Source organism: Ailuropoda melanoleuca, chromosome 11 (assembly GCF_002007445.2).
Source record: "Ailuropoda melanoleuca isolate Jingjing chromosome 11, ASM200744v2, whole genome shotgun sequence".
Lineage (NCBI taxonomy): Eukaryota > Metazoa > Chordata > Mammalia > Carnivora > Ursidae > Ailuropoda > Ailuropoda melanoleuca.
The window spans coordinates 40,293,961-40,317,194 of NC_048228.1; the positions used below are offsets into that span (position 1 = coordinate 40,293,961).

General features: G+C 42.0%; 1 protein-coding gene across 1 annotated transcript in view; it reads right to left on the reverse strand.

Annotated features, from left to right (window-relative positions):
* The window catches only part of PKD2 (polycystin 2, transient receptor potential cation channel), a 52,176-nt gene that overhangs the window by 16,321 nt on the left and 12,621 nt on the right, over positions 1-23,234 (reverse strand). Inside the window, exons 3-7 of the mRNA XM_034671547.1 lie at positions 15,312-15,445; positions 13,532-13,782; positions 9,773-9,997; positions 7,063-7,291; positions 2,295-2,462 (exon numbers count right to left, since the gene is read on the reverse strand). Of these exons, the coding sequence (XP_034527438.1) occupies positions 2,295-2,462; positions 7,063-7,291; positions 9,773-9,997; positions 13,532-13,782; positions 15,312-15,445 (1,007 nt within the window). The remainder of the gene's footprint in view (positions 1-2,294; positions 2,463-7,062; positions 7,292-9,772; positions 9,998-13,531; positions 13,783-15,311; positions 15,446-23,234) is intronic.

Here is a 23,234-nt window from a genome sequence, read left to right on the forward strand (position 1 = left end):
TATGCACAATGGAATGTTATCCAGCCTTCCTAAGGAATGAAATTTTGATACAGGCCACAACACCACTGAGCCTTGAAAATATTATGCTAAGTGAAATAAGCCCGACACACACAAAAAAACAACTATTGTACGGTTGCACTAACATGGCGTAGCTAGAATATGGAAATTCATAGAGACAGACGAGGTTACCAGCACCTGGCATTAAGGGGGGAATTTGGAGTTAGTGTTTCCCGGATATGGAGTTCAGTTGGGATGATGAAAAAGTTCTAGAAATGCATATGGTGATGGTTGGACAACATTGTGAACGTAATTAATGTCACTGACTTATACACTTAAAAATGGTGAAAGTGATAAATTTTGTGTTACATATATTTTACAACAACATTTTCAGAAGAGAGAGAATAATGACTTGCTCTTTCCCCCAAACCCAGCAACTCCTATTTTCTCATTCACAAAGTACTTGTTGAGTGCCTACCATGTGCCAGGCACTGTTTTTGGAGCTGGGAACAGCAGAGAACAGAACAGAGCTCTTGCCCTGATGTTGCTAACATTTTACATGATGGTTGCAATAAAGTAAAAACAGGTTCAAATCATAATTAAGAGGATTAGGAATATTCTACCCCCTAAGAAAGATTAAACTAAAAGAGGGGGGAAAAGCCACAAATGAAAATCAGTAAAGAACAACAAAAAACACCCTCGGAAATAGTTATTGCATGTTATTAACTGTCATTCATTGTTTAGCAACTACGTGCCAGGCATTATGGGAAGAGCTCTGTATACTGACTCAGATCTTTGCAATGAGATTGAAATATTGGTATCCTGCCCCCAGGAGGCAGCCAGGGCTCAGAGCCAGCGGCTGAACCCAGCTCCGTCTGCTGGCAAAGCCATATTGAACATCTCTGTAGGCCAGACACTAAGGATCGCTGTTCAGGTTGCCCGTCACAGCCCAAGGGCATGACAAGCGGGCAGCTCTAGCTCAAAGGCCCGATGGAAGAACAGGAGGGGGATACATTAGCAGTTGAGTCACAGTCCCTGCCCTAAAGAACTTTAATGGTTCTTTAAGTTTCAGAAGCAGAATAGTTACAAGCAAAACACTAAATAAAATACTTAGCCTGAGGCACAAATTGAAAGGAAATCACTAGAATTTTACTTAAAGAACTCTTATACATTGTTTCTGGCCACCACAAATATTTTTTGAGGGTTGTTGTAATCACATTACTTAATTCCCATTGGATTTGGATTATTATTACTATTTCATTTTACGGTTTGGTGTGTGAGCGGTGGTTTTTCCTGAACAGGCATGTAACCAAATAATAGCAAGAGAGACATAGGATGAGGCCTACACCCTCTGATAAATCTCAGGCCTTCCACGTGTGAATACCAATTTAGGGAAAAAAAGACAAACCAAAAACAAACTATTGGTAAGGAGCTTGTAGAACAGTGTTGTTATTTAATAAAACTTTCTGTCACAATGGAAATGTTATTTCCACTGTCCAATACAGGAGCCACCAGCCACATATAGACATTGAGACCTTAAAATGTGGCTAGAATGACAGAGGAACTGAATGCTTAATGATATGTAATTTTAATTAATTAAAATTTCAATTACAACAGTCACCTGTGGCTAGTAGTTACCGTCCGGAGAGCAGAATCCTGGAACTTGACAGGTGACACACTGGCAGCTGCCTCATTATTCCTAAAATTTCCTGCAACTCCAGAATTGAGGCTCATTTGCATATGAAATGCCCTAACCTTTCACACACATGGAATTGCACACTGTGTCTCAGAAAAGAAGGAAACAAGTAATTAAGGTACTACTTGGAAGAGTATGTATCTGTCCCAACCTCAATTCTAGGTAAAGCTTCCGCATGGCCTCCACCCGGAAGAGAGGCAATCCTCCTATAGATCATTTCCAGTGCATCTTTCCATCCCTTTCCATGTGCACCCCTCATTCTTAGTTCCTCTTCCTTCACCTGGTCACACCATGTCAGGTGAAACTCAGACTTGTTCCTGTGGTAGTGTAGCCCTAGGCCCAGGTCTTATTGCATTTGTTAAACAACCTTGCAGGGACAGGTCTTGCAAGAGTTCAGGTCACGTCATAGGAAGCACCGTTCACAGTGAGAGGAAGGATCACATGGGTCCTGCGAGTATCCTTGCAAAGTAGGAAGTGGCTATGGCTGGCTATTTGAATCCGGCCACAAACGCAAACTCAAGTCCTCCAGCATTTTGTGTGACTCACGTTAGTAAAAAGAAAAGTATTATTGAAAATCCAGAATATGAAATTTGTAAATTACCTTAATCCAGACAAAAAATACGATGACAGCAGCTATATTGTTGAACTGTATTTGCCAGTATGCCAGATGCTCGAAGTTGGGGAAAGTATTTTGATCTTCCAGAAACTGTAGGAGCACCTCCACATTTGATGTTCTGTATATGTTAATTCCTACAGCTACCACTGATAGCTGGAAAACAAAAGGGTTATATATCATTACAGTGTTTTAGAAACTTTAAATGACTATTTTTCCTTACCCATGTATTACTCCTAGGGCTCACCAATCTACTTATCCAAATCACTCATACATACAAGTGTTGAGCACAGCCATAAAACAGGTGTAACAATAAACCACCTGTATTCCCTCAGCTAGGAAGAGAGATCCAATGAGTGTGTGTGTACGCACCGGAGGCCACACGGAAGCTTGTGTACACACACACACACACACACACACACACGATATGTTGCTATATTACAAACTCAAACTCAAATAGGAATGCCTTTTTTTTTTCTGCCACCCTCATTTAAATCACTTTCTACCTCCTGCTTTCACAGCCTCATCTTGCTTTTTTGTTTGTTTTTTTCAATTGCCAGCCATACATTTTTTTCCACTATTCAACAAATACAAGTGAGTATCTATATACATAGCACTGTGCCAGGGGCCAAGAGGAACAAACAGAAGTAAAATGCACAAACTCTGTTCTCAAGAAACGTGTTCTCTGGCTCAAGACCAGGTACACACACAAAAATAAGTAACGCAAAAACCTACTTAGGAGTTGGCTTCACACAACATAAGGTGAAGGGTGAAAAAAGACATATCTCAAAAGAGTGCTTTTAAGAGGAAAGAAGATGCTTGGTCTTAAAAGATGGTGGGGATGATGGTCAGAGAGGGCTCAGGAGAACTTGCAGTGGGAATATATGTAAGCCAAGGGTTTCTTTCCTGCTCATCTCTGTCCCATAACTCACAACCATGCAACTTTTCACATCGGCTTCAGTTCTGGGCTCTAAAACCAGGTGTGAGAACACTGGGCCCGACTTGCAACCATCACCATTGGATTAATGTGTAGGCATGGAAAGTGCTAGAGGTTAACCATTACAACCTGGGCCTCCTGTGGGGTCTGAAGCCATAGCAGGTGGGTTGTCTCAGGTGCTGAGACCTTTGCTGTCCATTCCCTTTCTCTTCTCATGCACGATGGTCTAAGACCTCTTCATTAGCCCTTCTTGAGATAGCTGTCCTGACCTCGGCTCCAGGTGATCAGCATAGCAAAGACCTGCCTGGCTACCGACTACAGCTGACAGAGTCAACCTTACCACCTTTTCTTCTTCTGTGAAGGATTCCCAGAGCAAATCTTATATTTTTGTGCTGGTGGTGGGATATTTCCTTTTGAGTTCTCTGGAATATACTGAAAATGTTTCTCTATCTTGGCTTAGTTGAGAGGGAAGGGTTGACTGACTGAACAACAATAACTCTTTACCCAACTCTCACTAGGGACAATTGCTTTGTACCCAGGATGTGATCCTTTATACGATGTCAATATTGTATCAATACACTGAATTTCCTAGAGAATTTTTCTTCAAAATAGAGGATGAGAGAAAACAGATGAGGGAACGAGATTTTGTAAGCCCTTGAGTTATGTCCTCCTGAGATTCTCATTCCTATCTACAAAAGAACTTCCCTTCCTTAATATAAGCTTCAGAAGGGCTTCAGAAGGGTTGTTTTGTTCAGTCCTATATACCCCACGCCTAGAACAACGCCAGGTACATAGTAGATGCTCAAAAAATATTTCTTGTATAAATGAATTAATCATTTTCACCCTTGAAACCTACCAATCAACAAAATTATTTGAATTTAGATTTTTTTTTTTAAAAGATTTTGTTTATTTGAGAGTAAGAGAGCAAGAGCACGAGCAGGGGGTGGAGCAGAGAGAGAGGGAGAAGCAGGCTCCTCGCTGAGTATGGAGCTCAACGTGGGGCTCAATCCCTGGACTCTAGGATCATAACATGAGCTGAAGGCAGACGCTCAATCGACTGAGCCACTAGGGGCCCCAAATTTAGACTCCTTAATACTCTTCCTTTTATCAGTAATTCTGCTAGAAAGACTGTTTAGGTCAAATAGGTTGACTAAAGAAAGCCCACAGATTTCAGAGGCTTTGTTAAAGAAACAAAAGGAAAACAGGGAAAATAATTTCAAAGTGATTCCAAGATGTTATATTTATATTTAGGGTATAATTACTTTTCAAGTTTCAGGTGTGCCCTAGCCCGGTAAAAATTCCTTTGCTTTTTTCCTGGGGTTGTAGGTCCCGGGGAGCAGAGGGCTTATTTTGGAGGGTGAGCAAAAGGCGTGCCCTCACTTCTGCTGGGTCAGAGAAGGTTTCAAAGGAGAAGGAGGATTCCAGTAGCCCTTCCTTATTCTTTACAAAAGCACACTGTCTGAATTGTTGTTTTGGCAGTACTAAGAGTTAAAAAAAATAAGAACAATAGCACAGTGAAGCAAGTTTTCAAAGAAATACTTGCAAAATGTTGTGGCTGCTGAGCCAAAGAAACTATTCTCAATTTCCATGATATCAACAGCTATTTTCTCCGAAGTGGGTACAAGGCCATTACCCAGGGTGTGGAAATAAAAAATGAAAACTTCTACCCAAGTGAAAAGAAAGTGTTAGAATTCTATTTGTATTTTTTTAACCCAATCTTTCAAATTCTATATTCTGTATGTTTTTACAAATATACCTATTATACCACACACACACACACACAAACACACCCCGTTTATAAATAAATGGAATACATTAGGGTGTGTTGTTAACGTTTTCACTGATAGGTGGATGTAATCGAACAGGTTGATTGCCACCGACTACTCTTTTGCTGATACTGAAGATATTTGGTTGAAACCCAAATAAACCTGCCATCAATTAGCATAATATCACACTCACCTTTTTACCATTATTCTCAATGACCGAACTATAAATATATCCATATAAACTAAAAAGGCAGGGTTTGCAACCTTAGAGTTCCAAAAGATAATTGTTTTCTAGAATAATTTTCAAGGTATATGGACCACACTCTTCCATCTTGCAGTATAGAAATATTTTGAAAAATTACTTCCAGTATCCTTGCCTCTCCTGCTTCCTTAAATGGTGAAATTCCTTTGTTACTGTTATTAATATACTGAGAACTTGGGGATCAAGAGTTTACTTACAGGAACTGTGTGATGTTACACAGCCATCATGAAAGAAGGGATGCACTTCTAAATGCATCAGGGTCAAATGGGTTCCACCCCGTATTCTATAGGAATTTGTATTTTAAGTAAAAGCTCTTTCTGAAGTCCACATGCATGTGGCTTGAGAGGCAGTGGCAGAGTAACTAAGGTCACGGTGAAATCGGAGGGTACGTCTGGATGTGAAAAGCACGTGGAACTATGCCTGACACACACAACTTCTAAAGCGTTAGCAATATTATTACTATTGCCCCAGTTAATATTATTGTCATGCAATATAGATCTATATAGTTCTTTTCAATGCCTTAAGCATTCTTTTACTCACATATAAATAACATTTTTGTGTATTTAAAACATCTTAATAAGATATTTCAAAGCATAGTTTCTATATTTTGCCGACTAATTCTAGTGATGCTTTGAAAATGACTTGATGTAAATGCTTCACGAAGCCCAAATGAATTTTTGGTTGTTAGGGGCAGGGGGACAATAATGGCCAAGAAGTAGGGTAACAGAAGAGAGAACGCTGATAGAATAATGCACCACTTACTGAGATTTCAGGGGGGCACCTCTGTGAGCAGACAGCGGAAAGGATGGACTTTTAGGCACCTAATAATCAAGCATGTCCTTATCTGCTTCAGTGTGTAACACGACTCAGCAAAAGATTATGTGTTCTTGCTGAAGGGAGAAAAGTTTGCAAAAATGCATTTCCCCAGTGAGGCCCCTGGAAGGAAGTGATGAGGATGATGTGGAAGGGAAGCCATGTTGAACAAGTGTAATGAGTTATAACAGAGTCAAGGGCAGGCAGGGGAGCTACAAGGTTTCATAGTCTCGACTCTGTCCTCACTGCCTTCTGATTTCTTGCACCTGATACAGAAAACCCTGATAGTCCCTCAAAGGTATTTTGTACACTGAACTATTGGCAGGAAATTTTAAACTGCAGGAAGGTTTTCTCTGCCACCCCAAATATTTTCAAGACATTTCTTCTTGCTGTAACTTGACACATGAGCAGAAAAATACAAAATAATTTTTTGCTAGTAGTTGAAGAAAAATATCATTAACAATAACAAAAAAAAAAGAATAAACAAAACATTCTTTTCTCCCTCATGTCTCATATGGCATGCCAAAGCCAAATATGAATTACTAAGCTATTCTTTTTTTTTTTTTTTAATGTCTTGGAACTCTAGCTGTTTCAGCATATATGGATCTCTTTCATTTTTTAAAATATTTATTGATTTATTTTTAAGTCATCTCTATACCCAATGTGGGGCTCAAACTCATGACCCCAAGATCAAGAGTCACATGCACTTCCAATTGAGCCAGCCAGGTGCCCCACGAAGTTATTCTTGTTATCAGTGTGGCTAATTGACAGCTTCTCATAAGTACCTCTCTCCTTCTGTATTCAGAAGGGTTACTCACGCACAATGAGGAAGTAATGCATAACACTGACGTTGACATAGCAGAGGAGAACGTTCAGATTCTCCTGCAGGAATGTCAGGGTCCACAATACTGAGGAGACAGATCAAGGACTCTCATTAACATGTTTTTATAGGGAATTTGGTGGTGTTCTCAAACCTACCACAATGATCACAACATCCAGACAATTCCAGAAACTCCTGAAATAGTGTAGCTTGTGAATGCGAATTTCCAATATCTCTTCCACCACATAGTAAAGGATAAAAAAACAAAAGATAATCTCACAGGCTGCCAGGAAGAAATCAAAAGTTGTGACAGAGCGGATCAGCTTTACAGGCTGAAACTGCCAAGATGGGATCACACCGCCTGTTGCTGGGAATTCAACCAATAACCTGCGTTACAATAAGAACAATTAAAACAGTAACAACAACAGCACATGGATGCAGCCAGGAAAGGACATCCACCTGTTCTGTCCCTGCACTAATGAGGGATTACAACTGCAACCACAAGTCACCCCAAACTAGCGGCAGAATACTTTTGATCACAGCTTCGTACTTGCACAATTCTGTGCCCCAAAGGAACAAGGTTTCCCACGCCCTCCTAAAGAGACTATTCCTCCTGAGTCTCCCCTCTGGTACTCATACTGCTAAAAATGCTCTAGTTTGGGGTTTTTTTTCTTAATGTAGAAGTTAATCAACAAATAGGCCTTTCTAGGACTTCTATTAAATACAAGTAATTTAACGAGGCAATGAAGAACCTGAGAAATATAACTCCTGCATTAAACGTGTATGGCCTGTTGAGAAGTAGATGTGTGTGTGTGTGTGTGTGTGTGTGTGTGTATACGTGTGTGTCTATATATATGCATGCATGTGTATATATACACAAACTGGGTTTCTCCTTCATTCATTTGGTATCACCTAACTAGCATTGAATAATTTGCCCTAGGGGCTATTCTTTCTACCCTTCCCAGAACCTTATCATTAATAGGTGTTCGGTGAATGTCTGATAGTCTAAAACAGTAACATGTATTTTTTTACATTCATACTGACGGCACAGATGTTTAGTGTTTTAGCATAACTGAAGTGAGGATGTTTCTTGCCAAATTCCCATTTTGTAGGTGTCATAGTGAGAAAGTTAAATGACTCATTTAATGGTACAGCTTCCCTATCAAACTAGGAGTAGAATATATCTAGCTCCTTCACTTTAAGACCTGTAAAAGACCTTCAGTTGACTGTTAGTATAACCATCTCTCCCACTACAGGACGGGTGGCCACACCTGGAGCCTGAGTGTCTAGGACTCAAGCACGAGCAATAATCAGGTCCAGGCAGAGACTATGGCCAATTAGAACTGGTCAAAGAAGGGTGAAAATTCTTCCTTCCTCACTGTCAATCTCCTGGTTTTTTTGTTGTTTTTTTTTCCTATTCGATGTGTTAGAGAAGAGGGGTAAGAACCAAAAACTCAGGAAGCAATACTGAAATGAAGTGCCTCGTCACAGCCTCAGCGTGAACTCGGAAGGGCAGAAAGTAGCCTCTCTGTGCCCAGTCCTCTCTCTCTGTCCTGCTCTGGCCCTGCATCCGTCAGCCCCTCCAGAAACGTAGACAGCAGCACGGATAAATGAAGTAACTGCCTTGACAATATTCACTCGTAAAGTATGGGGAGGACGTGGAGGACATACTCAAGACCTTCTATAGATATTCCCTTCAATGGCAATCAGAGTTGAGTGCCCGCTTTTATCCTCTCTCTATCCGCACTGAAATCATTCAATAGTTCAATAATGAGTGCAATTGATTTTCATTCATTTCTAGTAATAACTCTTATTGGACTTAATGTGATAGTGTTTCCCTCAAAAGTTGTTAAATACACGGTCTGGAAAAATCCAACTGGCCATGTAAAGCTGATGTGCGTTTAGCCTCAAAAATGATCACAAAATAAGGATATTATGAGAATGTATCCTTATTTGGTTGGTAAATATATGTGCAAGAAATTCATGCCAGCGATGTCTAGGTGTTGCTGACACGTTCACCAGGAGGATTAAATGGGGTAACCCTATATCCCCCTTGCCTTGTTCTACTTTTTCTTTTTTTATAGTACATGTTACCTTCTAGTATACTTTTTAATTAATTTGTTTCTATTGTTTATTGTTTATTGTCTATTATCTCTCTCCTCCTGGTTGAGTGCAAGCTCTGCAAGAGCAGGGATCTTTATTTTGTTTACTGATGTGTCCCAAGAGCTGAGAACAGTGCCTGGCACATATTAAGTGTCCGATAAATGTTTGCTGAATAAATGAATGAATGAACAAAAGGCCCCAGACAAGCACGTAGGAGTTTCGTCAGTTTTCTCACTACTGCCCAGGGTGATCATGATAGCAATGTCACAGGATCTTAGAAGGAACCTCATGTGCCTTTGGTGAATCTTGTGTGTCTGCAGATACGTGGGTATCCTCATGAACCTAGGCATAGCCCCTGCCTGCTGTGCTTGTGTTCTAAAATAGCATGGGCCTCATCTGAGAATGGGAAACTCAGGCAATGAGTCAAGATTTGGTGGCCAGAGGCCACTCATGATCATCCTTATCATGAGTAAGAACACATGTTAACAGAACACAGTGCTTTTTCTGGGAAGGTTCCAGCTTTGGGATAAACTTGGACCAGACTTAAGTTTCTTCCCAACTCATAATATTCTAGGATCCTAACTCCCTTCCACCAAATATATTTATCCCACTAAGCCTTTGGTTTTCACCCTTCCCTTGCTCTCGGGTCTGATTCTTGGCACTCTCTTTTAGCCAACTGCAGCAATGGTTTCCTGATCTCTCTCCAGACTAGGATGTACCTACAAATACACAGACATGGGACGGATCAGTGCCCCTGGTACACACCTGATCACACAGAACAGGTTAATGTTGGCGTTGTACACTGAAAAGTCAATAAACGTTGCCCTGGTTCCTCGGTCCAGCCAGCCATTTTTCTTGAGGCTAGCAACCTGAGCAGCCGTCTCCTCTCTTGTTCGTGACAAATCCAGGTAATAGCCAGCTCCGCTATAGGTTGCAATCATTCCCCAGTGGCTACTACCGTTCAAGTCTTTTTCACTTGTGTAGATCCAACTAATGAAAAAACAAAATGGAAATGAAACAGATAAAATCAGTGGAACACTTACAGCAAATTCAAAGACAGTTGGTTCCTGGTAAGACAGAGTATGGAATAAATCAGTATAAGTCTTACCAAGCTGGGTAATGTGCTTGGTGTGGTGCTTCGTGTTTTCGTATTTAATTCTCATACATTTATTATCCCCATTTTAGGAATGAGGGCCCTGAAGCTTAGTGAGGTCAACTCAGTCTCAAAGCTTTCGAGGGTATTGTCAGGAACCTATACCAGGACTGCCTGTCTCCAGAATCTGTCTCTCAGCCCTTAGTTTATATGGTTGTCTTCCCTGGGTAACTATACTCAGGGGCTAGATGACTCTAGGCTCTCAGAGAAAACTGCAGCCAAGAGGTACAAGTTCATCAAGTACCACTGTCGGCAAATGAACAAGACTCCACAGGGCATTTAGGAATTAATTAATCAATTAATTCCTCTCAAATTAAGAGGGGGAGAAGGGGAGTAAGAGAGAGTGGTGGGAAACAGAGGGAGAGGGGGAGAAAGAGAGAGAATCTTCAGCAGGCTCCATGACCAGTGCAGAGCCCAACACGTGGCTTGATCTCAGGTCCCTGAGATCATGACCTGAGCTGAAATCAAGAGTCTGACACTTGACCGACTGAGCTACCCAGGTGCCCCAGGGCATTTGGGAATTTAATCCACAAATATTGACAGAGGCTCTCTTAGGAACCAGATGCTTCTTTGGCATAAATGAGGATATAAGGATGAATCAGGGGCCCCTGGGTGGCTCAGTCATTGAGTGTCTGCCTTCTATTCAGGTCATGATCCCAGGGTCCTGGGATCAAGCCCCGCATAGGGCTCCCTGCTCTGCGGGAAGCCTGCTTCTCCCTCTGCCACTCCCCCTGCTTGTGTTCCCTCTCTCACTGTGTCTCTCTCTGTCAAATAAATAAAAAATTAAAAAAAAAATAAGGATGAAGCAAGTTCCTTTCTCTCTCAAATATATAGTAAATAGGGAGAGAAAAGTAATGAAACAATTAAAATGCAATGTAGATGGATGATATCCATCAGAGGAGTAAGAGAAATGGCTCAGGCAGATCAGAGGAAAGCTATCCTTGTCCGGGAGTCCGGTGACAGGAAAGGCGCATCGGAGAAAGCTTTTGAAACAAGCCACAGTGGACCTGGGCTGTGAAAGGCAAATAGGAGTCAGGCAGGCACCAGAAGATGGGAAGGGCATTTTCGAGCCTGAGCCAGGCAGGGCTGGAGAAGTACGAGGCACCCAGCTGGTAGCTCGCGTAATGTGAAGAAAGAAGGCTGACAGGTAGACTGTGATCAGATGGTAAAGAGCCAGCAGGAAGGGGTCACTGAGGGAAGGTTACTGAGAGGCACAGAACAGGGTTCCTCTGGTGGCTGCAGGAAAGACTAGAGTGGTGAGAACAGAGGGCTCATGTGTAGAAAAAAGTGGCCACAGCGGGTCTGAAACGGCCTTTCCCTAGAAAGGCCTGCTTGCAAGGTTGTGCCTTGCTTAGCATTCGGAACATGACTGATAAACAGCTCCTTACACTGATACAAAAAGTGCCCGACTGGCTGCTTCTTCCTCTCCCTCTGCCTCACGCTCTCACCCCACCCCACCCCCCGCTCATATGCATGTGCTCTCTCTAATACATAAATAAAATCTTTAAAAAAAAACAACGAAAACGTTGTGTGACTGGGAAGAGTGGCCATGCCTAGGCTGTCTGCACAAACCCAGTGGCTTGTGCCCAATGCCCACTTTCCTTCTGGGAGTCTGGGATTTTAGTACCTGCTAGGCAGTGGCTGCCTATGTGACCAGCAGCCAGTGACTACCTCCGGCCCTGAGTCTCTAATGAGACAACACTTTATACATGTTGTTATAGCTCGTTACTGGAGGAATTCAGCATGTCCTGTGTGACTTCTTTGGGAGAGGACTTTTGGAAGCCTGCGCTTAGTTTCCTACAAACTTTGCTCCATGTGCCTGAACCCTCTGCTGCTTTTGCTTTTATCCTTTCATTGCATTGAAGCTTAGCCGTGACTAGAGGACGAATCCTGTGAATCCTTCCAGCACATCCCTGAACCTGGGAGTGGTCCTGGGGGCTCTGACAGCCGTGCCTGCAATAACCCAGAGGTGATGATGAGGCCTGAACCAGAGCAATGATAGGAAGACAAGAAGACAGACAGGAAGGATGAACACAGGACACTGCAGTGACTGTTGGCAGAATGTGGCCTCTGATTTGGAAGCTGGAGAGAGGAAGAAGGGACATCTGAAAAATGACTGGAGACCCCTTTTGGATAATGCAAAAGAGCTGGTAGGACATAGGTAGGATACAATTTGTTTTTGGTTTCCTATTAAGCTCTGTGAAGACAAGGGATTTGTTTCTGTCTTGTTTCCTGCTGCTTTGTTACCCAGCCAGCACCAAGGGTATTTCTAGAAGAGGGAGACTTTGCTGAGAAAATGCTGGCACAATGTAACATTCCATATATTTGTTGCAGAAATGATAAATTATCAAATAGACATGAGAGAGGAAGCCACTGGAGTGCCAAGGGAAAGAATGTAAAGAAAGAAAATTTAGAGCTCTGAATATTGGTACCTGCCAGAACCTAGGAGTAAGAGAGAAGCGGGAGAATTAGAGAAGGATTACAGAATGAAGGGAACCCAAAGTTTAGTGTCACTCTCAGAAATCAAAAGAATGAGCAATCAGCACGGCCGGGTTGTGCAGAGGTTGCATGGGATGAAGACCAAGAATTGGTCATTGGGTTGGCAAACTCAACAAATCCATTGGTGGCTTCCAAGAGAAATGTCAGAGACACAGGGTTTAAGATTTAAGGGGTGAATCAATGGTAAGGGAATGGAGGTGGCAAGTGAAGGCTATTCTTTCCAGAAGCTTGTGGAGTTCAAGGGAAGGAGAAATGGGAGTAACCTGAGAATAGGGCAGAATCAAGGGATGGTTTAGATACATGGCAGTCCATCTTGTTGTGGAAATCACTATGGTGGCTATTTACTGAGCAGCTTTAGTTACCAGGCAGTGTGGTCAAGGCTTTGAGAATACAGCAGTGAACAAAGTATAGTCCCTGCACTCTAGAAGCTTGAATACGGATGAGGAGCTGAGGGTGGCCCGAGCCACCCCAACAGTGTAATTAAAATGGAAGAAGAAATGTGGTTTAGTGGAAGAAACATGGGTTTTGGAGTCAGGCTGGTTAAATCCCAGCTTGGTTCCATTTACAAGCTGTGATGCTTTGGGTAAGTGAGCCTTAGTTTTTTCATAGACAAAATGGAGATGACACATATTTCAGGTTGTTTTGTGAAAAGCAGATGAGATAATACATGAAGTCACCTCTTAAATAGCATCTGGTAGTAGTTGCCACTTCCCTTCTTAATGATATGAGAAAGAGTAAAATATTCAACCAGGTACGACGGTTTAAGTCCTTGGTTAAGGGGTTAGAGGATGAATGAATGAATGGATGGATGAATGAATGAATGAGTGAATGAGAAGTCGCGGCGCGCATGGCCGCTGGGCACAGACACTTACGCAGTTCCGTTTCTTGGACCGAAAGGAGCCCTGTCTTCACTACTGGCGGAGTAGACGTCATAGCACTCTTTAATCTCATCTCTCAAGTCCTGGGGAATAGAACAGGATCCATTTCTAACTTTGAGTTGCCGGATACGGGGCACCCCTAACAGGAGGTTCTCGTAGTAGATGAAGCTTCGGTTGTCAGCTTCGCTTCTGTTGCTGGGCTGTGTCTTCCAATACAGCCCATCCAACAAGGCACCTTCTGTGAACTGAAAACCAAGGAAACATTTGTGAAAATTTTTTTGAAAAGCCCCAAGCTTAATGACTGCTTTGCTCTTTCCTGGAATGTTTGCATGACCAACAGTTTGGCAACTCTGTAAACACGGTAGAGTGACAAGGGTGGGTTTTGCTGTCAGAAAGATTTGGGTTGGATCTTGCAGCGTTGCTTGTTAGCTGTGAGGCCTTGAGCAGGATCCAACTTTGAGCCAAGGTTCCTGCATCGATTATATCCATTCTCTGCATGGCTGCTACCCTGGTACCCAGTGGGTGCTTAATAAATGGCAACTCTGATTTTTGCGCTAGGAATGAAGGTGGTGGAGGGGGGAGGTGGTTGACATCAATCCACAACCATGATCAATTTTACTTTTCCTTATTAAAACAGCATTCCCCAAGGTTCCAAACTTGTTTGGAGAGAAAAAGACTACAGTTTTGATTGCCAGTCTGCCGCCTGGTGGATCTTTTAAGTGTCTGGATTATTTTGTCATATGGTAAACTCTGTAGCTGCCCCTGCCCCTGCTCGTAGAGCCTGGCATTCATTACCACGGAATTGTGGCTACAGGAGAAGTCTCCCATTAGTTTGCCTATAGGGAAGAAGCAGCTATTTCTCAGTGTCTTATCCTTATTAGACAGTCGATAGAGGTGGACCAATTTGCTCTGCTGAGGAGGGAGAGAGTCCTATCTTACATGCATGGTTTTGGATGCCAAGTATTTTTAGGCATTGGTATTGATGGGTTCATACGGTCCAGATTCCTCTATCTTTACAACCACCAGCTCTGTCCTCAGGGCTTAGTAAGAGTTTTAGAAAGCATCTCTGCAGGAAGAAACAATTCTTTCCCCTCCAGTGTCCCTTCCAATTTTTTTAGGTTCTGAGCACCATACCTCCCAGATCAGTGTAACATTTCTCCTACGGTATCACTCGTAGCTTATCCTTGGTTACTATGCTGGATTTTGTGACAACTTGGGAAGGGGTTGGATTGAATTCCACATTAGAGATCTTTGAAAGAACATGCCTGCCTTGTATCAGGCACTGTTCTAGGGTACATGCCATCCTCAACAAAGAGACCAAAGACAAAAACCAAAGCAAGACAAAACAACCAAATTTTGCCCTTATGGGCCGTATATCCTAGGAGATACTCAACAGATATTTACTGAATCATGAATGACTGAGTGAATTATAGACTAGGGTGAGGAAGTGCCTGTCAGGCTAGAAACAAGTCCATTTTTCTTACTCCCTAACTATGTGTAAGCATGCTGAATCTTTGTCTCCTCAACTACCACCGGGGCGTAACATTAGCCCTTACCTCGTATGGTTACCATGCGATCATGAAACACTCAGCACGGTGCAAGGCACACACCAGGTTCTCAACAGAACCATAACTTCTATCAACTCACCATAACCTACACCTCATACAACGTCAAGCACAAAGGGGGTCCTAGAGATACTGCTAACTTGAATTTATGAAGCCAAACAAACCATTTTCAATGGGAAAGAAATGCTTTGAAAGTCATTTGCAAATACCTTCCAGAAGTCTTCCATTGAAGAAAGAGTTTTAAAGTTTGTTTTCTCTGTTTTGGACACTGGGGTGTCTAGGAAGAGTTGTGACATGATCCGGGTGTAGTAGTACACACTGGAGCTCATCATCCCATAGGTCACTGGAACACAGAAAAAGCCAAGTGAACCCTGCAGGGGAACCCGCACACTCACTTGCACACTCCTAGGGGAGGGGCAGGTAGCCACAAACATTCTGCTGTGTCCCCTGCCTTCTTTCCCTTTACCATTCTTCTAGGATGTCTCCCTAGCTCTCAGGCCTATAAAAGAAATAAATTAACACTGGCATATGTGAAACAAAACTGGCTTACTACAGAGCATCAAGTTAAGATCAAGTGTCTTTTTTTTTTTTTTAAAGATTTATTTATTTATTTGACAGAGACAGCCAGCGAGAGAGGGAACACAAGCAGGGGGTGTGGGATAGGAAGAAGCAGGCTCCTAGCAGAGGAGCCTGATGTGGGGCTCGATCCTGGAATGCCAGGATCATGCCCTGAGCTGAAGGCAGACGCTTAACGACTGCGCCACCCAGGCGCCCCAAGATCAAGTGTCTTTACTTGCCATCTGGGACATGCCTATCCAACCTCATGCCCCTCCCCTGTCAGCCTCTCCACACAGTGAGGCTGCTCCTGGATCGGCCCCTCCACACGGTGAGGCTGCTTGGCACAGGCCCCTACCGAGGCCAAGCCTCACTCCTCGTCCTGCGGCTGGGCACGCGCTGTTACTCTCCCTACCATAACAGGAGCGGGATGTTCTCTGCTCCACATCCATTCTCCATTCTTCTCTGCTCTGCACTCTGAGGCTGACCTCTACAGACTGTACCATGCCCTTTGATTTCCCATGCATTTGGCCCAGGGGAGGATGAACGGGAAATCTGGAGACCTGAGGAAAGGGAGGTTGGGTTTGCTTCCTCAACCCTTACTCCATTCCTTCACCACCTAGATGCAGTTTGGCAGGGGACCCTCTAACCTTGGCCATAGCTGCTGGGGGCATCTCTCCTCCCACAGCCACACTAGGTTCATGCCATGTCATTCTCTCCCCTAGTCCCCTCAGGTCTGGAGGTGGTAACTGTTCTGAGGGCCTCATTCCCTTGCAGGTTCCCATAACCATCCCCACCCTGGAAACAGTCCCTTCATTAAATGTTCTTTAATTACCACTTTGAGTTTTCCATCTCTTTTCCTTCCAAAATGCTAACACAGACACATCTGCCTCCCATCTACTGATCCAATCTTCTACGGAACCCTTTAAACTTAAGCTACACCCTGGCCAGGAAGATTTGCTAATTGTATCAGCCCATTCTGAATGGTCCTGGAGGGAGACGGGAAGATAATTTATAGACTTAGTAGGTTACAGGAGATCAGAGGTTGAATCTTAGCCGTGTCTGCTATTCACTACATGACCTGCACAAGTTGCTTAAACTTTCTCTTTTTCTTTTTCTTTCCTTCCTTCTTTTCTTTTTTCTTTTCTCTTTCTTTCTTTCTCTCTCTTTCTTTCTTTCTTTTTTTTTGAAGTAAGGGCTTGAACTCACAGCCCTGAGATCAAGACCCGACCTGAAATCAAGAGTCGGATACTTAACTGACGGAGCCACCCAGGCACCCCAAGCTGCTTAAACTTTCTGAGCTTCAGTTTCCTTTTCTGCAGGATGGAGATAATTAGCTATCCCACAGGAGTTTTTGGTGCTTACATAAAAATAATAACTAAAAATTACCCAATACAGTGGCTGAAACTTAAATGCCCAATAATGATGGCTCTTCCTCCTTAATCAGCTTTTAATCCTTAAAAATTCCAGCACTTTAATCGGGGCTGTCTCACACTGGACTCTAATGATTACATGTGCAATATGCTATAATTCCCATAACTGACAAAAAGCTTCAAGGGGAAACACTTCTCTTTTATAATTCTTTTGACCACAGAGGTTTTACACTTCTTTTTACCATAGTTCTCAACATCCAGCAGGTGATTAATACTTAGCTGACCCTGTAATAATCTTCAGGCATCATAAAATGCATTTTAAAACCTTGTTATTGGGGCGCCTGGGTGGCTCAGTCGTTGTGTCTGCCTTCGGCTCAGGGCGTGATCCCGGCGTTATGGGATCGAGCCCCGCATCAGACTCTTCCGCTATGAGCCTGCTTCTTCCTCTCCCACTCCCCTTGCTTGTGTTCCCTCTCTCTCTGGCTGTCTCTCTGTCAAATAAATAAATAAAATCTTAAAAATAAATAAATAAAAACCCCGTTATTATATGATTTGGAGATTAAGTGCTACTTAATAAAATCTCATCCTTATATAACTCCTTTCCCCACCTGAGCAGCATAGAAAATTATTTTAAAAGAGGAGGAGATAATAGTGATTCAAACACAAGTGTGTTTTCAAGTCTACCTCAGGAGGTCAATGAATCAATGAATACACACAGTCACAAGGCTTATGTGTTCTATCTGGAGGGGAAGGAACATTTTCCTGTCCCCTTAGTTAGGCTCTCTCACCTGTCCTCCTGGGACCCACAAATTAGGATAAGAACATTCCTCTTCAAGTGTTACATGACCTGCTACCTCTCAAAACTATACTGGGCCAGAGTTAAGGGCTTAGACTTTTAATCCATTCACATTTATGGTCCAAAGTACTTATGAAGATAAGCAAGGTGTGATCTCTGTCCTCAAGAAGAAAAGCCAATAAGCTTCCCTGGGAAAAGCACTCCCACTCAGCTCCCACAGAGGGATGGGCAAGGTACCATGAACTCTACGAAAGCTTTCTGTGGATCCAGAGACAGCTGAGGGAACAAAGCTGATATGATGCTAAAGAGAAGTGGTGAAGGATCCCCAAAATCTAATAAATAATTAGGAAGCTGATTTTTTCATTTAACTTGAAATTAGAATTTACTTTGGATTGATTAATTAATATAAATCATTCTAACTTTTTACCTCTGGGTTTTTTTGTTTAAAAAGAATTACGACAAATGATTTAAATGTTTTGATTTATAAATATGCTAGTTCTCTATGTCCATAAGTATAAGTATTTTAGCCACTGTAAACTCTTTCGTTTTCCTATATTTTTAATATCAATTGTTTTTGAAATTTTCAGGACCTGTATGAAATTTCACGGCCTCACTCAAAGGGAAGTGATGACTTCCCTTGGCTATTTAGCACCATCTGTTGGACATCCAGAGAAACAATGTCATCTAGCTTTGAAGGGATGATTATTCTAACACATTCGATCAGCAAATATTAACTCAGTCCCTCCCTTGTGCCAGGCCCTGGGCTAGTCCTTGGGGTATCTTTGAATGGCAGCTCCATACAGTCCAAGAATCACCTACACCATGAGTCCATCTAGGTTGTAGCTAAAGGACCCCTGGGATTTGGAAGCAGAATGATTCAGGTTTGAGTTTCAGCTTTGCTTCATCTTGAATGTCTGCCTCTGTGTTTGTTCATGATAGTGGGTCTCGGTGTCTTGGGATCTCAGACAACTACTTAACTTCTCTGAGCTTGAGTTTCATCAACAAGAAAGTGGGGATAATAACATCTAGGGAAGGATTCCTGGGTGGCTCAGTCAGTTAAGCGTCTGCCTTCCGCTCAGGTCATGATCCCAGGACCCTGGGATCAAGTCCTGCATTGGGCGCCTTGCTCAGCAGGGAGCCTGCTTCTCCCTCTGCCTGCTGCTCCCCCTGCTTGTGCTCTCTCTCTCTGACAAATAAATAAGCAATGAAATTAAAAAAAAAAAACACATCTAGAGCTTCTGCATAGTTCAATGGGAGAAATGTATGTGAAGACATTTTGCATGACGTCAAATGCAACAGAAATACAAGACAGCTACATCATTTTCTATTTGGTCCCTGATAGAGAAAAGCTCACTTGGAAGGTAGCATTCACCCTTTAAATGATCTGAATCATGAAGGAAAAAAAAATACAGGATGAAACTATCATAATCTTAAATGAGGAACAGAAAGGAGAAGAATGTTAAAAAATATAAGGCATAGGATAGATAAACGTCCTATGTGTATATATTTCTTCTACTATATAGGCCTTGTCTTAATTTCCAAGTTCCCCTTGAAATAAGCCAGAATAAATACTATCACAGTATCACCAACTAATCAGCATATGACATAAATAAAGCTGTCTTAAAAACATGCCTCATTTCAAAATAGGCAATAGACACTATTTTACCCTTAATGTTGAAAAAAACGTAGGCTCAAAGACTAAAAACAAGTAAAGAGGACTGTACTATAGAAACTCCAAATCGTTAGAATAAAAAGCAAAGAAGAATTTTCCAATGTAACAAGACAAACAGAAACACGGAAAATAACAAAAAATCCCCCACAAAAACCAAAAAAGTGGTATTTTAAAAACCACAAATGCAGAAAATTAATTTAAAAAGGATTAAGCAAACACAGAAATAAACCAAACCATCTCAAAATGAAAAAAAAAATTTTTCTTCATAACTCTTGGGCCAAAGAGGAAATAAAAGCTGCTACACAAATATAAATACACCAGATGTAAAGACAGTAGACTCTCGTGTTCCAAGGCCATCTGCCACAAAGTGAAGCCATCATCCTGACCAGGAAGCCAAACTCATCTGCTAGCTCTGTGCTGTCCCACATCCTCACAGAAACACAGCAGAGATAAAATAAGGACAGATACTTGAACAGACTCTACAAACGAAAAGTGCCAAATGCAAAGTGACATACATAAATCAAAGAATGATTAGGTTTGAACTCTTGCAATTGTCATATTAGGAACAGTTCTGGGTTAGTGAGCAAGAAGTACTAGTAAACAGAGAACGAGAATGGGCCAAGCTGTCAACATTTGGTAAGAACATCCATGTGGCATCTCTGAGATGTGCCTAACAGCATCCCGTCCTCCCTCCCTATGCTGACGAGACGAATGCATGAACAAGTTTGACAACGCAGGGTGAAGAGTGCGGTGACGGAGGTGGGCCCAGGACTTCAGCACAGCTCAGGGTAAGGGCTAGTGGATAAGGCTTCTCAATGGATCTGCCTCTTGAGCTGATCTTGAGGGATGAGAAGAACTGAATAGACCAAGAAGAGGTGACAGCCTAGGTCAAGGCCTTTTTGGGACTCAGGGTGGCTTGATGTGGTAGAAGTAACAGGTGTTCATAGAGAGTGGCAGGTCTAAAGAAGTAAGTAAGGACTGTATAATGAAGTGCACTTTATTATGTAACGATTTTAAACTTCATCTTGAAAGTGAGTTCATTACAGCATGTTAAATGAAAGACTGACCTGGATTAATCTGGTTTCAGAGACAGCAGTCTGGAGGCAGTACCTGGGAGTCCTACTAAAAGATCTAAAAAGACCCCAATTGGGGCGCCTGGGTGGCACAGCGGTTAAGCGTCTGCCTTCGGCTCAGGGCGTGATCCCGGCGTTATGGGATCGAGCCCCACGTCAGGCTCCTCTGCTGTGAGCCTGCTTCTTCCCTTCCCACTCCCCCTGCTTGTGTTCCCTCTCTCGCTGGCTGTCTCTGTCTCTGTCGAATAAATAATAAAAAAATCTTAAAAAAAAAATAAAAAAAATAAAAAAATAAAAAGATCCCAACCAATCTGTGGTCTAATGGTGTTGAGTCATCTTCTTAAAAATTTTTAAATAAATCATGTCACTCCCCTACTTAAAATCCCAGCTTTCTCCAGTAAACCCCTAACCAAAGCCTACCAGACCTATAGGGTCTGGCCCCTGACCACCTTTCCATCCTCATCTGATGGTACTCTCTCTAGTAACTGTCTTCACTCAGCTTCTGGAATGTTCTGAGCTCTTTCCTGCCTCAGAAACTTCACTCATGCAGTTCTCTCTTCATCCAACTGGCTCCCACTCTTGATTTAGGCCTGAGAGAGGCCTTCTCTGTAGGGGAATCCTTGTCCCCAAATGTTTTCATATTACTTCCACATTTCAGGGCAGGGCCTAAATCTGTTTTTAATTAAATTACTGAACAGTTGAATGAATGAATAAATGAATAATCCAGGAGAGAGATGATAAAGGTTAAAATAGGGACAATAGTGCTCTATGAAGGAAGACAGATTTGAAAGGCACTAAAGAGGAAGCATTAAGCGGAATGATCACATGAGAAGAATGAGGGAAAGCATCTAGAATGATGCCCAGCTTTGGAGAGAAGCATCATGTGGGTGATGTCAACATGAATCCACGGAGAGAACATGAATGAAGCAAGTTTGGATGGGAAGGATGTTTAGTGCAGGGTTAGGAATGTTAAGGATGAGATGCCTGGGAGATATACCAGTGGAGATGCCTGGTAGAAGTTGGCACAAGGTTTGTAGTTCATGAGCCAGTCTAGGGGGGACTTGGAGTCACCAGCATCAAGTACCAGTTGAAACTGTACAAAAGATCACCTGAAGAGAAAACCAAAGACCCAATCACAGAGAATACCCTGGCTAAACACGTTTCATAAAGACGAAAACTAAGAAAGTGAATAGAGCAAGAAGAAACATAGGAAGAGAGTGAGTTCTGGAAGCCAAAAAGAAGCTTCTAGAAAGCCAAATGCCATAGAAGCAAATGCCAGAGAAAGTCTGAAAACAGCCCATAAAATTTAGCAATTAAGAGGTCCCTAAGCAACTGTGGGGAGGCCTTTCAAGAGACAGCAGTGAGACAGCAGAATAAACAGGAGAGGTGAATTAAAGTCATTAAAACCTCCAAATATTTTAATCTAGTTTTGGTTAAAATTGGAAGGAAATTATAAGTAACGTTGTGATGGAAATCTTTGAGGAATTAAGTCTATTGACACAAGTGGTATTGCCAATGCCCATACTGAGCTAGTTATTACTTTGTCTTTTGAAACAAGAAAGAAAGATATGTAGTGTTTATATACGTTATCACAAAGACATAAAGGAGAGAAAGCTATGCACATGGAGCACAGGCCATGTTTAAATTAATATTTATGCAAGAACATGCATTTCTTGTCATTGTAGTTTTGTTCAATTTATTGAAAAGGACCAAAAGCTTTTCAGTCACAGGCAGTCTTTAAAAGTTACTTTCCATGGGCTGCAAGCTTCAGACTGAATGTGTTTGCTGTGGAAAGCTGTTGGAATGTTTGTCACTGGAGACTGAATTAGCTTCCCACCAATGTGATGATTAACCCAGGGACTTTGACGTCCCTGACCTAGTTATCAACAGTTCATCAGCATGAATTCTCTTGCAATTAGGAAAATTATCTTTAGCTTAGATAATCATCTTTGCAAGATTTTTACAAGTAAAAATAATCGTTTCTTTTTTATTGAGGTATAACTGACATACAATATTGTATAAGTTTAAGGTATACAACGTGTTGATTTGATACTATTCATTTTTTTCCTTTTTTTTTTTTTTTTTTTAGAATACAAGGCAAAGCCTCCTTCCAGAGATAAAGAGATGGAGACACATAGATTTCTTCTTCTAAGAGCTCTTCCTGTCCTAGGACATAACATGCTGTATTATGATTCTGTTGTTCATTTCTCCAGTTTCATTACTTCTTTGGACGCTGGTGAGTTTAAAGTTAAAGACTTTTTCTTACACTAATTGATTACATGTTCTACTCTGTGAAACATGTTATATTTTCTACCCTGTAAAATATTTACTGAGGCCTTGGTATTTTTCTCAGTGCTTTGTGGGTTATAAATGTGTTAAAATATTAATCCTTTGTAATATTTCTTATAAGTATTCTTTTTTCTTTTTTTTAAGATTTTATTTATTTATTTGACAGAGAGAGACAGCCAGCGAGAGAGGGATCACAAGCAGGGGGAGTGGGAGAGGAAGAAGCAGACTCCTAGCAGAGGAGTCCAATGTGGGGCTTGATCCCAGAACGCTGGGATCACGCCCTGAGCCGAAGGCAGACGCTTAACAACTGCACCACCCAGGCGCCCCTCTTGTAAGTATTCTTTACAATTGTTTTCTGCCTTTTAATCTTGTCT